General features: G+C 40.0%; 1 protein-coding gene across 2 annotated transcripts in view; it reads left to right on the forward strand.

Moving 5' to 3' along the window:
* The window catches only part of MOSPD1 (motile sperm domain containing 1), a 13,995-nt gene extending 639 nt beyond the window's left edge, over window positions 1-13,356 (forward strand). Inside the window, exons 2-7 of one of the 2 annotated variants that reach the window (XM_027645138.1) lie at window positions 4,708-4,964; window positions 5,148-5,223; window positions 7,950-8,176; window positions 10,131-10,292; window positions 10,883-10,986; window positions 12,689-13,356. In XM_027645138.1, the coding sequence (XP_027500939.1) occupies window positions 4,811-4,964; window positions 5,148-5,223; window positions 7,950-8,176; window positions 10,131-10,292; window positions 10,883-10,962 (699 nt within the window). In that variant the 5' untranslated portion in view covers window positions 4,708-4,810 and the 3' untranslated portion in view covers window positions 10,963-10,986; window positions 12,689-13,356. The remainder of the gene's footprint in view (window positions 1-4,707; window positions 4,965-5,147; window positions 5,224-7,949; window positions 8,177-10,130; window positions 10,293-10,882; window positions 10,987-12,688) is intronic. The other variant, XM_027645139.1, reaches the window with a different exon arrangement.

Below are 13,356 nucleotides of genomic sequence, written 5' to 3' on the forward strand. Positions count from 1 at the left end.
GGGGCCGCTGCCCCGCGGGGCCGGGGGTCGCTCCGGGGGGCGGCGGTGCGGGGGAAGGTGCCGGGCAGGGCTGCGGGGCGGGTCCCGCCCCGGGCCGTGCGGGGGTGCCGGGCAGGGCCGGCTGCGGGAGCCGCCGCCGTTATCGCGCAGCTGCCTCGGCCCCGATCGCTGCTGCTGCTCCTCGCTGGAGAACAAAGAGGATCAATTAGGAGTGTGCAATTACCGCCGTGCCCTGCCGGCGCTACGAGCAGATCGGAACGCCTTTCCCCCCGCCGCTCTCCCGGGGAAGAGTGTTTGGCGTTTCGGGGCCACGTCGTGCTAATGGGGCACAACAGACGTTTGAAAATCAGGTGTTTTAGTGCATTAAACACAACCTGAAAGTGAGAAAATAGAGACTAAAGTAAGAAAATAGAGGCTAAGGAAGATGTGCCCTTGAAAGTCTTCCCTAGGATTCTTCTGAGCCGGAATGGATCAGAAGCAGTGCACAGCTGTTATTTCATTTTTCACTGCTTTTGCATGCCTTTTAGTTGCGTTTGAATATTTCTTTTTGTTAGTCACCTCTTCAGCGTTTAAAAAAATGGACAGAATAGTGTGGTCCTAATAAATTGTACTGTCAGTATCAGCATGATTTATGCATCTTTTAGTCATCCATGCTAATAGGTAACGCTCCGAGACTGTTTCATTTTACAGCATCCTGGAGACAGTTACTAATTACATTTCTCATCACTCTGTGAAGGGGTAAACAGTAGCAGCTTTGCAAAGTATCAGAGCAGTTCTGCCAGTTCAAATGGGACCATCCGCCTACTGAAATCCTTTGCAGAATATGTGCCTTCGTAGATCAGCAAATTGAGGTGAGGTTAACCAACTTGCTCAAGGTCATGGAGTGTCAGTGACAGAGTTAGCAGTAATGGAATCCAGCCATCCTGGCTGCTGGGTCTGTTGCTCTCCTGTTAGGTGACTCTCCCAGATAATTGCAGGTAGTTTAAACATTGTTTTGCGTAAGCACATTGAGGCCTTCAAAACATTTTGGAGAAACAAAATGCTAATGGATCAGCTTCAGATCTTGTGCTGTATCTCAAAGTGATTGCTCAGCTTGACACAGGAGGGAATTTTGAAGAAGACTTTGGGTTTACTTTGTAAATAGGCGCTCAAAAGGCATCAGTTTTACTGAGTATGTAGTGTAGAAAGGCTCGTGTAGATTTAGGGGGTAGATCATGAGATGTAACAAAAATAGATTACTCTGTAATTACACAATTTTTAAAGGAAGAATTTGGACACAATGACTGTAAAGAGGTTTTCTTCTGAATAAAGTGTTTACCCGATGACATTCTGTAGAGTTATTTGGAGTTGTTAGGAAGAAAAACAACCAACAAATGCGCTGGGAAGCCATGGTGATGAGGCCACTGGAAGTTAAAATGGGAATAAAAAACTTCTTCAGCTGGTTTATTTATTCAGCAGGTACTTGTTAAGTAAAAGCAAATCACAATCAGGGTTATTTCCGACCCTGGAGAGAAGTTATGTTTCACTTCGTGTTTTTCTCTGTTGAGTTATATTTATGAAAAAAGGGATTTCAAAGGAAACGCTGGCAGATCTGTGCTATTGTGACACCAGCAGTATATATTTAGTAACATCAGGGAGGAAATATCCTTATTGTGCTGAGAAAATGCCAGTGACAACTGTTTGTCTGGACTTCAGAGAGCATTGGGAAGCGAGCTGGTGTTGTTCAGGTGTTACACACCGGCCTGTGTCCTGTAACCAGCATTACCTTTGACAGATTCCTGCTCCTGCAGGAATGTCATCGGCAGTGCTGGGAGAAGCCCATCTGTGCAGTGCAGGCCACAGAGCTGAGACCACAGGTCCGGGGTTGATACAGATTTATGTTGGGCGAGTAATTGTGGTGACTATTGACTGCAAAATTTAGTGGTCATGGTGAGGAAGAGAGGCAGCTGAGTTTCTTTTAAATGAACTGGCTGGGCTACGTGACCTTATTCTGACCGTGAGAGCTGCTGTGGGGTTAATCTGGGCAGGGAAGTTGTGGTGATACACGTACATTCTGTAAGCAGTTTCTTGTTGATGCAAAAGGTGTGGTGTTATCAAGACTAAACTGTCACGTCTCCCCAGCATGTGTGTGGTTTATAAATCAGTCTTTGGGAAAAGTGCTTTTACTGCTGTCACTTGGTGAGATGTCCCAGCAAGGTGACTTCTAAGCTAAAACTGTTGTCTCAAAAAGGAAAAAGGATGCTGGTTGCCTGCTTAGGAATTCAGAAATTTATGTCCTGAATGACACTGCTGTGTCAGCAAACATATCTACTGTAGGCCTGAGTTTGCCAGATATTCCTTTTGCCAGTTGGGGCGGTAACTCCTCGTCCAGCCAAGTTAAATAAGAAAAGGAAGCAATAACGGGATATACTTTTTTAAGATTGGTGGCTTTCCGTGTGCAGGTTGTGGAATCCTGGGAGGTTTGTGCACTGTTTTCAATGGATGTGTGAGAAAAATGAGCCTGTTGATAGGCTTAGTGATCCATTCCTCCACTGATAGTCGTTTGTGGGGTTTTTGGACACTAAACACTTGCCACTGGCTGAGCTGAAGAAACTAGAGATGTGGTATGAAGCCAGGAATTGGAATGAAGCATGTACAGAGTTTAAATAAAAAACTGAAGCATCAAAATAATATTGATTATTATAAATAATATTTGAAACTTTTATTAAATATTGTCACTTAAGATATGTAGCAGTAGCTTGCTGTTGGTTGTATGGTAGTTTGAAACATTTATTCAGAAAAAATCCCTTTTGTTAATGCAAAGATTGCCTGTATTTCTGTTACACACAGTGTAGATATGTATGAGACCCAAAGATTCCAGCCTACTCTTACTGCATACTGTATTGAGCTAATTTTGGTTAAAAAAAATTAATAATTCTTAATCTTCTACCTATGAGAAGCATCAAAAGAAGTTATTTTGTATTTCTACTTGCTGGTAGTTTTTCCACATTAGCTTTTCATATAGTCCTGATATGTTTGAATGGAACAGTGAACCTCACTTTGCAATAGTACATAAAGTTGTTCAAGAAATAATGCTTACACTTGCTGTACCAGAGTTTGTTGATTCTTCTGAAACAAAAGGGATTCACCAAAATTCTAAGAAGCACTCACAAAGCCATTTCTTTTTCTAGTCTTTTCTTAATAAGGTAACAGAACATCAGCTTGGAACACTATCATTGGGGATTTGTTTTCAGAATATTATTAGTAGCATTTCAGTGAAGTGGAAGCAAACTTGTACTCTGAAAAGAAACTGGATCGTGGGGAAAGACGTTCCAGTGAGATCCATGAATTTAAATTCTACAGGGATAATTTGCTGTTTTAATAAATAAATAAATAAATTTTTAAAGCTTAGTTTGTGAATAAGAATCAGAACCTGTAAATCTGATGGTGTGACAGATACACTATAGTAAACATGTGAACCTGTGTCATGTTTCAAGTATGAAACCTGTATCTGGTGCTTGGAAATGTGATCATCATGATGTTTAGAATGCCGAAATAAGCGTTTGGGTTTGATTGTTCATAATGCTTGGGCTACTCACTGCTAGAAAGTTCAGAAACTAAAGTTTTTAAGGTGCAACAAAACCAGTTTATTGGACTGGAGAACAGCTGAAATGTACCTTGTTTATAAAGCTTCATTGGAAGTGGAAATGACAGCTAATGAGTCAGTAGGAACTTTTTGTTCTTTTAATATTTTCTGCTGTAAAGTTAAGCCTCAAAGGACTCCTTCAGTTTGATAATTAACCTACAAGAGCTGCGATAAAATATGACGTTCTTGGGGGGGGAGAAGACTTTGTTCTGTCTGTCATGTGTCAAGTCAATGGTATGTGTGCTGAGGAGTTTGGCCTTAATTTTATTTTATGAATTACATTTGGGATTGTTGCTTGATTGGGTCATGGGTTCTGGTTTTAGTTCTGGAATGTCACTCAAAATAAAACAGAACTGTGCGGGTGGCAGAGGGAGAATTGCAGTGGTTGTACTTTGGTTGGAGGCAGTGGTGACAGAAAACTTGTCTTTTTTAATCAAACAGTAAATCCCAGATCTGTTTGGTGTTGCTCATCCCAGTTATTTTTCAATTCATTGCATGTAACTACTGTGCAGTTGTAACAGGAGCTTAGTTTAAACAAAGCATGAAGGTGTTCCCCATTCCTTTGTTCTGAATTTCTGGGATTTGACATACCTGGGTGCCTGGGTGAGCAGATACCTAGGCTGTTATTCCTCATCCGGGGAGGTCATGCCTCTGGAGAGGTTTCTGCCAAAACAGTGACTCCTACTTATGTCATGTTTCCTCATTTTTGCTCTGGTTTTTCTTAAGTGTTGGTCTCCTGAGACATGGGATGGAATATCTTTTTGTTATCCCTGTTTGGCTTGTGTTGTAAAAAGCCAGTATAAGCAACCTAAGTCATGGACTGGGACCCCAAATGCTGCCATGATACACTGAAGAGGTGCTTATCCATTTATTTTATAGCAGTTTGTTAAATAGATGGAAACACAGTGCAAATATTTTTTATATATCAGTATTTTTGAAGGAACGTAAGTAGAGGTAGATTCATAATCAAACATCACATTTTCTATTTTTACACCTTTGTTGACTGCCTCAGTTTATACTAGTATAGACTTATGGAAATAATCTTCTTGCCTTTTCTCTTTTTTTTCCATTTTTTCCTTTAGAATTGCCAAAATGCTTTGGAATTCTTAAACGATTCAAAAACTGAAGTCTCTGAGGATTCAAAATCATAAGAACACAAGAAGCAGCAAGGAGGATTCAGTGCCAATGCAGCAACAAAAAAGACAGCCAGAGTTAGTGGAAGGAAATCTTCCTGTTTTTGTTTTTCCTACAGAACTTATATTTTATGCAGATGACCAGTCGACACACAAGCAGGTGTTGACTCTATATAACCCCTATGAGTTTGCCTTAAAATTCAAAGGTGGGTTTCTTAGGTTAAGTTCTGTTTAAGGGTTAGTTGGTGATCTTGAACAGTCCAATTATAATTCATGTAACAAATCATATCTGTGACAAAACCAAACTCGTGTCTCTACATGTATCTGTTGATGAAGTTGGTGAGGTATTAATTCATGATTTGTTACTACTCCTGTCCTTTTCATTGCAGTTCTTTGTACAACCCCAAATAAATATGCGGTGGTTGATGCTACTGGTGCAGTGAAGCCTCAGTGCTGTGTTGATATGTAAGTAAAAGTTGGTTGGGTTTTTTTCTAATATACAACATTTTATTATCCTAATTTCTTTTATTATTTGAGAGGTAGTAAAATGACAACATACGTATAAAATATAACTTGGATAAAGTTGTAATATTTTCCTAACCTCCTGTGTACTTGTGGCTGTCTAGTTTTTGCTGTTCTTTCACTCTAGGGCAGAGGTATTACAATATTCTTTAATTTTGTCTTTGGGCATAAATAAATTGCCAGTGAACACATCTTGTAGTGGAGTCTGTAAACCAGCAGTGAGAGGAATGTGAGCCTCCTCTGAGTACCTTTTTGTAAGAAATAACAAGAAAAGCAAGACCCCCAGGGTTGGGATTTCTTTGTGAGAAATACTTGTTTGCAGATTGGCAAAATGGAAATGTATGCAGTTCTGCTGAGCACATTTTCCTGGGCCACGTTTAATTAAGGTACTTTTGCCTACCTTTCACCCTGACCACCCCTCCCATTCTCAGATCTCTGTGTCTCCCCTTTACTTGCTTCTCCTGTCAGCTCCCAAACCAATAACTGAGAAAATAAGAAGCCTGGTCAAGTGACCACAGTAATGTACAGGGTCTGCAGGCTGCTGTAATTTGGAGTAGAGTAGGTGTATAAGCTAAAATAGACCAACTTTTTTTATCTTGCATTTGCCACATTATTTCTGTGCTGATGTACAGATACAGCTTAAGGAAGTGTGAGGTACCTAAAACAGTAGACTGAGCTTTTTGAATAGAAATTTTCCAAACTGTAAAACACCACCTGGAATCTCTGGCTAACAAATGGCCATATGCAGAAACCCCCACTATTGAATGAACTATCTTTTATCAGATAAATAATACCGTGCTTGGGGAATGGCTCTTTCCTGTAGACTGTTTTTTTTAGGTGTAATTTGAAAAATTCCAAGGACTCACCAAATAAAAAGGAAGTTTAAAACATGAAACTAAAAAGTTTCAGTGGGCAGGGGCAACAGTGCTAAAAATGGAACAAAATGGGTCAGAATACACCACTGTATCAGTGAACTATTGTGGTCTTTAGCAGACTTTAACCAAATATAATCAAGCTTGCATAATTCTTAAACAAATGTCTTTTAATAAATAAAGGAAAATAAGACATACACGTGTTTCAAGGGGATTTTTTTTGTGCAGAAAAACCCCCATCCCATTCCAGTGGTTGCTGTCTCAGGGCAGTGTTTACTGCTAGGATATGAGCAGTACTATGCAAGTGTGGCCATTTGCCAGATAAACAGATATTCTACAGAGCTTCCAATTATGCAATGATCTCTAAAAAGAAACAGGAGAATGTATCTGTTTATGAGGGTCTGCAGAAAATATCTCTGCTTGGCAGCAGATACATGTTCTCCTAGCACGGTGTTATGTAAAGATTCTGTTTAGGTTGGTAGTTAGTACCATGGTACTAAGAGTGGAAACACCAATTTAAAGGAAGTGTTAAAGGAAGAAATCAGTTGATCCACTGTGCTGATATGCTGAGAGCTCTATGAATTAGGGTTGTCAGAGGGAAAAAGCTTTTTGTTTTAGTGAAGGCAGTTGCCCAACCAACACTTGACTTGCTGAAAGGCTGTCATAAGCACACTCATTTGCCTCTAAAGTGATGTAAAACTCGGTATATCACTGCAGCCTTTTCGCTGGGGGGATGACTTGGTCTCTGTTCCTGTGATGAATGGTCTATTCAAACTAGATACCAAGCACTGGCTATGTGCTAATGCTTGTCGATATCTTGATGTGATACAGTTCCTTTAAATGAAGCCTGAAACACAAAAATCCATCCCTTCCTTGAAGCAATTTTGAAACTACTATCTGGTGTTACTAAGGGTACAGTCATTTTTTTCCCCTCATGAGATGGCAGCCCTCTTGAAACCAAATCACTTATTTGTAGGTATTTTTTTTAGATTAGCTATTGTTACCTTAGAAACTTAGAATAACCTTTCACAAGAAACATTTGGAGAAATAATTGAAATCCTTATTAACCCTAAGAGCTGATACCATTTTAAACCTAAATGTTCGAGCTGTTTAATGCTAAATACGTATTTTCGTGATGAATCACAAATGCAGAGAGGAGGCAGTTGAGCAGAGCTCTGCTCAGAGGTCTGTTTTGCCTTTGATCAGTGCTATTTTAAAACTGTGCCTTTTATAGGTTCCAAACATGCTCATAATGGTGGGTTTCTGATTTTGAAAATCCCTAGCTCACTCTTGTCCACAGAAGGAATGAGTTTTTCTTCTGAGAATGTAGAATTGTAAAGCTTTGAGGCTGTTTTCCTCAAAAAGCTGAACTTCAGCTTGCCAAACACCTGTCCAGGTACTTGGCCCTATTTTACTTCTTTCCTTTCCTGTCCACTCCAGTCCCCTCATACCTTTTAAAATCATTGACCAGCATCAAACAACTTCAATAAATTGATGTTTCATCAGGTGGCAGCTCAGCCTCAGACTTAGGCAAAGGTGGGTTGAGATAAAGAATTAACTGTTCTTTTTGGCCATCCAATTGGAGCTTATTATATATTTGGGAAATATGGAGGGGAGAGAGGAGAAGGCAAGATCAAATCTTCAAAATCACTGAGTGATGGAGGAGGTAGTGAGGATCTGGATTATTGCAGTTTATCTGTGCGTGGGGGAAAGAGGACAAACTTAGTGATATAGGATGTAATTCCATACATGCTTCTTATTAGTTGATCTATTTGAAAATGTTGGTTTTCTCTGCAGTGTGATTCGTCACAGAGATGTTCGGGCTGCTTACTATGGTGTGATAGATAAATTCCGTCTACAAGTGTCTGAGCAGAGCCAGAGGAAAGCATTAGGGAAAAAGGAGATTATTGCTACTCTGCTTCCATCTGCAAAGGAACAACAACAACAAAAGGAAGAGGAGGAAAAACGAATAAAAGAACACCTGGCTGAAAGTGTCTTTTTTGAGCAGACTTTGTGTCAACCAGGTAGCTGAAATCTTTTGCCTCTCCTGTCTTCTGAATCAGTTTTCAATAACTCAAGTTACTAGAAAGACTAAAATATTTTTTTAAATATAGGTTAAAATAAATTTGAAAGGAGTTCTTTTTACTTACCTGTAAGACTGCTGTCTTTGTCACTGGGGAACGACAGTACCCAAGAACCCAAACTGTGGCTATTCTGTTTGTGCTGCCTTGATCAATCAAGACCCTTTTCTGCCCTGTGTTTGCATGTCATACCTTGGAGAAAGAATCCTCCCTTCCTCTGGAGCAGGAGATCTGGTACAGCCAATGGGAATTTATCTGCCAAAGGATGGTAGTTATTTTTCCCCTTGGGCTCTTTCGGAACATATGCCCCTTCTGAGTTTGTTCCAAACCCATAATCCCCCGTTTCCTGATGAGCAGGAAATATTGCCAAAACATCTTCTGAAGTGCTCCTTGTTCTGCACCCTCTCCTTTGTCTGTCCCACAAGAACAGAAGAGCACAGTTGGGAGCTGAAAACTCTGCTTGTTTCATACGTGAGGAAGTAAATCAACAGTCTTGGGCAAAACCAGGGCCAAAGAGTTAAATTGAAGGGGTAGGATAAAAAGTATCGAGTTCTACCTGAATTGAATCTAAACTGATTCTTGACAGCCTATAGTCCTGTTTGTTTTACTGATTTATATTGTTATGTTCTTGTCACTGTTTAATTTTTCATTACAGCACCAGAAATCAATTCCAGAAAATAGATGAACCTTATTGAGGGTGTTCCTCTTGTTAAAGCCAACCTGTTTCACTACTTATGCAGAGTTTGTTGGCTGGTGAAATACCTTTTACTAAAGAAAACCGTGATGATAGATATTAGTAGGAAACACGGTTAAAGCAAACCTACAAAGATCTCTGGACTCACAGAACAAAATGTTACTGTGATAGTTGTTCCAGGACAGAGGGTTTGAACAATCTGATACTGGTCTTAATCCAAGTACTACTTCTCTGCTTAAAAACCTTGTTGACCACATTTTATTGCTTACAGAAAAGCAGTAAACAAAGTGACTGCAGTCTTTGCAGTCTAACCTGCAACCTGGAAATAACAGATTTATGGAATTGAAATAGAGCACATATTGCTGGTCACTGAGGATAGAAAAAAATGATAAAAGCATTGGCTAATTTCCAGTGGGACTTAAGGATTTGGTTGGAGGTATTCAGTTAACATGTTAACAGCTCTTTTCAAAGATGACACAGTGGGCCTTTGAGTAGGTTCCAGCTGTTGAAGTGCAGTGCAATAAAGGGTATGAAGGACTCTTTATTGTCTGTGGTTTGCATTTCCTTATTCTGGTGATACTGGATGTCAGAGTGGTTCACTCTCACAGTTTTTAAGGTTCAAATTTGACTGATTTGTCGCATCTATACTGGTTCTATTGGGTGCAGCCCTTGAATCCTCTAAAGAAAGAAGGGGAACTCATCTGGCCCAAGAACCTGTGCTCCTGCTGTAGCCAGGTTTTGTTCAGGAGGTGTAAGAAGTTACCTGCCTGTGCAGCTCTTTTGGGTGATCTTTCCTAATTGATTACTAATCACTGAAGGAACATATGAAGGAGTGCAGTGAGGATGCATGGGGAAACGTCAGGCATTGCTGAGACACCCATCTGTTCTGAGTGTGTGTATATATAGCTGTAGCTATAGTATAGCTGGGCCTGGCAGGCTCTGCTCCTCCAGAAGGGAGTGGTTTGGGAAGTCATGTGAAAACAAGTCCCAGCATCAGAACAGGGAGCAGCCTCCCTCACTGCAAAATGCAGAAGGTTTAGAAGGGTGGGTTTAAGAGTTATTTTCCACCCCCTCCAAACTGCAAAGGGAAAGGAAGAATCTCAGGGTATTGCAGCTCCAATCCACTGCAAATGTTTTTGCAGAATATTTAATGTGTATCTTGGTCAGATGTTCCTTACACTTGGTACTGTCTTGCCTTCTCAGAAAACAGAACTGCCTCGTCGGGACCTAGTTTACTAACAGTCTTCCTGGGAGTAGTGTGTGTCGCAGCACTAATGCTACCTACATCGGGGGAAATGGAATCCCTGGTGCCTCTCTACCTCCACTTAAGTGTGAATCAAAAGTTAGTAGCTGCTTATGTTTTAGGTGAGTACTTTGGGTTTTGTAAACGTTTTCTTGCAAATTATGTGAGTCTGGAAAACTTCAGCTGTGTTCGCCAGTGGCTTCAGGAAGCTGGATGGAGACAAAGCACCACATGACATTTTGTTTTGCATCCCCACGTATATCTTAATTTGCAGCCATGGTGACAGCAGGGTAAATTAGTTATTGTAAGTGTTTTAGACCAGATTTGAGTCAATACTTATTACATACAGGCCTCTACATGTTAATTTTACCTTCATTTGATGATGGGCCAACCACGGTCATCTGCCAACAAAACTGAATGGAACGTCCTGTTTCTTATTCTTGTATTGCAGTAGTTACTCTATTGCAGAATGTAGGGCTCTTGTGTTACTGTGTTTCTCCCTCCAGCCCCGGTGAGCTGGTTTGTAAGGCCCAATTCTCACTGCCTTCTTGACAAGCAGCTGAAGTGTGTAGCAGTAAGTTACTGTAAATCCTTTCTAAGAGACCACTACCATCCACAGTTCTTCCTGATTTGTAACTTAACTCCTACATTAGCAAGCATAGATAAGTTACACATTTCATTTGTTATGACTATTTCTCTATAACTATTTCAGATTTGAAGAACAGTCACACTAAACTCAATTCTCCTGTCCCACTACCTGGCAGAAATGAGGATTTACAGGAAACGAGCTAGGCAGCTTCAGACTGATAGCTAGAGGTGAGGTAGTGATGGGGAAAGGTGCAGGTTCTTGATGGTTCATGCACAGTCAGCTGACTCACAGGTCAATCTGCTGAAGCAGTTTGAAATCTCACTTGTGGCTCTTTGCCCAAGCTGATGCTGATGGACTCTCAGATCAGGACCTTACGGTAATCCTCACTCTGTTTTTATCTCTGCTTTTGAAAATTACTCCAGGTTCTGCTGGTGCCAACTACAGTATTAAACCATGTGACTTTATACATTTGCAACAACTGAACCTGTTTCTTGATTCCCTATGAAGTTTTGACAGGTTTTGGTTCCTTTGGTGGCATTTTTAGTGTTCATGGACAGATTTTTTTGTTCGCAACTCTTGCTTGTGTAGGAAGTCAATTATTCTTGAGAAGATGAAACCACTTTCTTCCACAAGGAACTACAACTGGATTGTGGAGCATTTAATTGAAAAAGGTTGTTATACCACACCAGCTGGGCTATATGACATTTGAGAAGTATTTGATTTACAGAAAGGAGTTAAACCCTTTACTGCCTGAAAGTCCCTGTGCAAGTGGTACAGGCTTTCCTGTAAGCACCCTCCAGAAGCCTCTGTTGTTATTCTGCAATGATGGAATAAATCCAAATTCAGGCCTCCAGCAGTTGTGGTAGCACTGGTTGTCTGAGCCAGTACAGACCTTAAAAAATAGCTGCACTGTAATTCCTCTGTAATGGATAAATTACTGATCTGATGGAAGGCAGCATTACAGCTCTGTTCTGTCATGCTTCACAGTCTTCACAGTCTCATAGAGTAAATAATTTAAATCACTATGTAGTGGCAGGAGAGTAAAATAGTCTCAGAAACATCTTTATTCATGGTGAGATCTGTAGGCTTTAGCTGAGTTCTCTGCAGTGAAAGGCTGTTCCACTGACATCATCTGAGCCTCCAAGAAAGTGAGATTGCCCAAGAACTGATAAATTATTATTGTGATGTTACATAAGGTTGGAATTCAAGGAGCCTTAATGTTCTTCCCTTGCCTTGTGCAATATAACCCATGGCTAAGAACTTGCAGATTTGTACTTTTTCCTGTATCAGCACATAATTAAAGTGAACTTTTCGGTGTGCCATGAGTAGGTTTATTAGTCCCACATTTCCTGCTTTCTTCTGGTTTTAATTGTTTTTAACCTCTATCAGAGCAGAGGTTTTTTTCCTCCCTCTTTAAAGGTCACAACAAAGAGTCTGTTGAAAGCTCTCTCTGCAGACTGACAAGGAAGCTTAACATCTTTGTGTAAAACTAGTCTTTGATCAGTTATTCTGCACAGAGCAGAAAAAAAGCCTTGGAGCCTTCAACTAATCTGCCTTACTGATGATTCAGCATTTGAATGACACTGCCCATAACTGGCCCCCGTGAAAACTGGGGTTTGGGTTCTACTGTTACACTTACCTAAGTCAAAATCTCAGTGTTAAGATTTTCCAGTAGGGAGATCAGTAATTGCTTGGAGTATTTATAGCCTCTTTAACATTCAGTGATTAGATAAACTACACTTCAGTGTTGGATTTTGACTACATCAAAACTTGGAGCAATACTTCTAATATTTAAGTGTATGTATAAATGCATTCTGCATGTATTTACACACTTTTACATTGTTTTCTGGACTGTGACATGGTAAACTGTATTTTAAATGTTTTATTCAGTGAAATTGAAGTGTTTATTTCTTCATTCTTGTCTTTCAGGTCTCATCACCATGGTTATTTTGAGAACATGAGCAGTGAGTTCATAGGATGTCAAACACCTTACTGTATATTCACATCATGAATGTGGACTGCCTTTTACTCCCATTTGGCTCATTAAGATGCTAGCAAAACTGTTCAGTGATTTAAGATACCTTCAGAAGTGTAATATATTTTAACTGTGTATAATAAACGAAAGACTCAAAGCACTTTGCGGTGCTTCTGTAACAGACAGCTATGAAATGTTCAGTGATACCTGTGAAAATAATTTGAAAAACTTTTATATCTACGCCTACTGTAAAAAATCCTTATTAAAGCAACATTTGTTATTTTTAGTCTATGTTCACATCAGTGCGTGATCACTATAAAAGCAAACTGTCTTCTGTAAAACGTTCATTTGGTTTGTGGTTGTACCTGCCAAGGCTGGCACATAACACTTCTGTATACAGACCAGAGGGGTCAGAGTCGTGACTGGTCATTGAAGAAAATTAAAAGTTCCATCAGTGAAACTATGAAATAAACCATGAATTTTAGGTGAAGAAGTAATTCTCAAATTTCTTACTTCATCATTACCAATATATCACTGAGTGCTCATTTTCTTACTTGGGGAAATAATTTCTGCAAGAGCCATTTTGTATCACAACTGTAGACAATAAAAACAAGTTCTGTAA

The sequence above is a fragment of the Corapipo altera genome, unplaced genomic scaffold, assembly GCF_003945725.1.
Source record: "Corapipo altera isolate COAL_440 unplaced genomic scaffold, ASM394572v1 65, whole genome shotgun sequence".
NCBI classification, from domain to species: Eukaryota; Metazoa; Chordata; class Aves; order Passeriformes; family Pipridae; genus Corapipo; species Corapipo altera.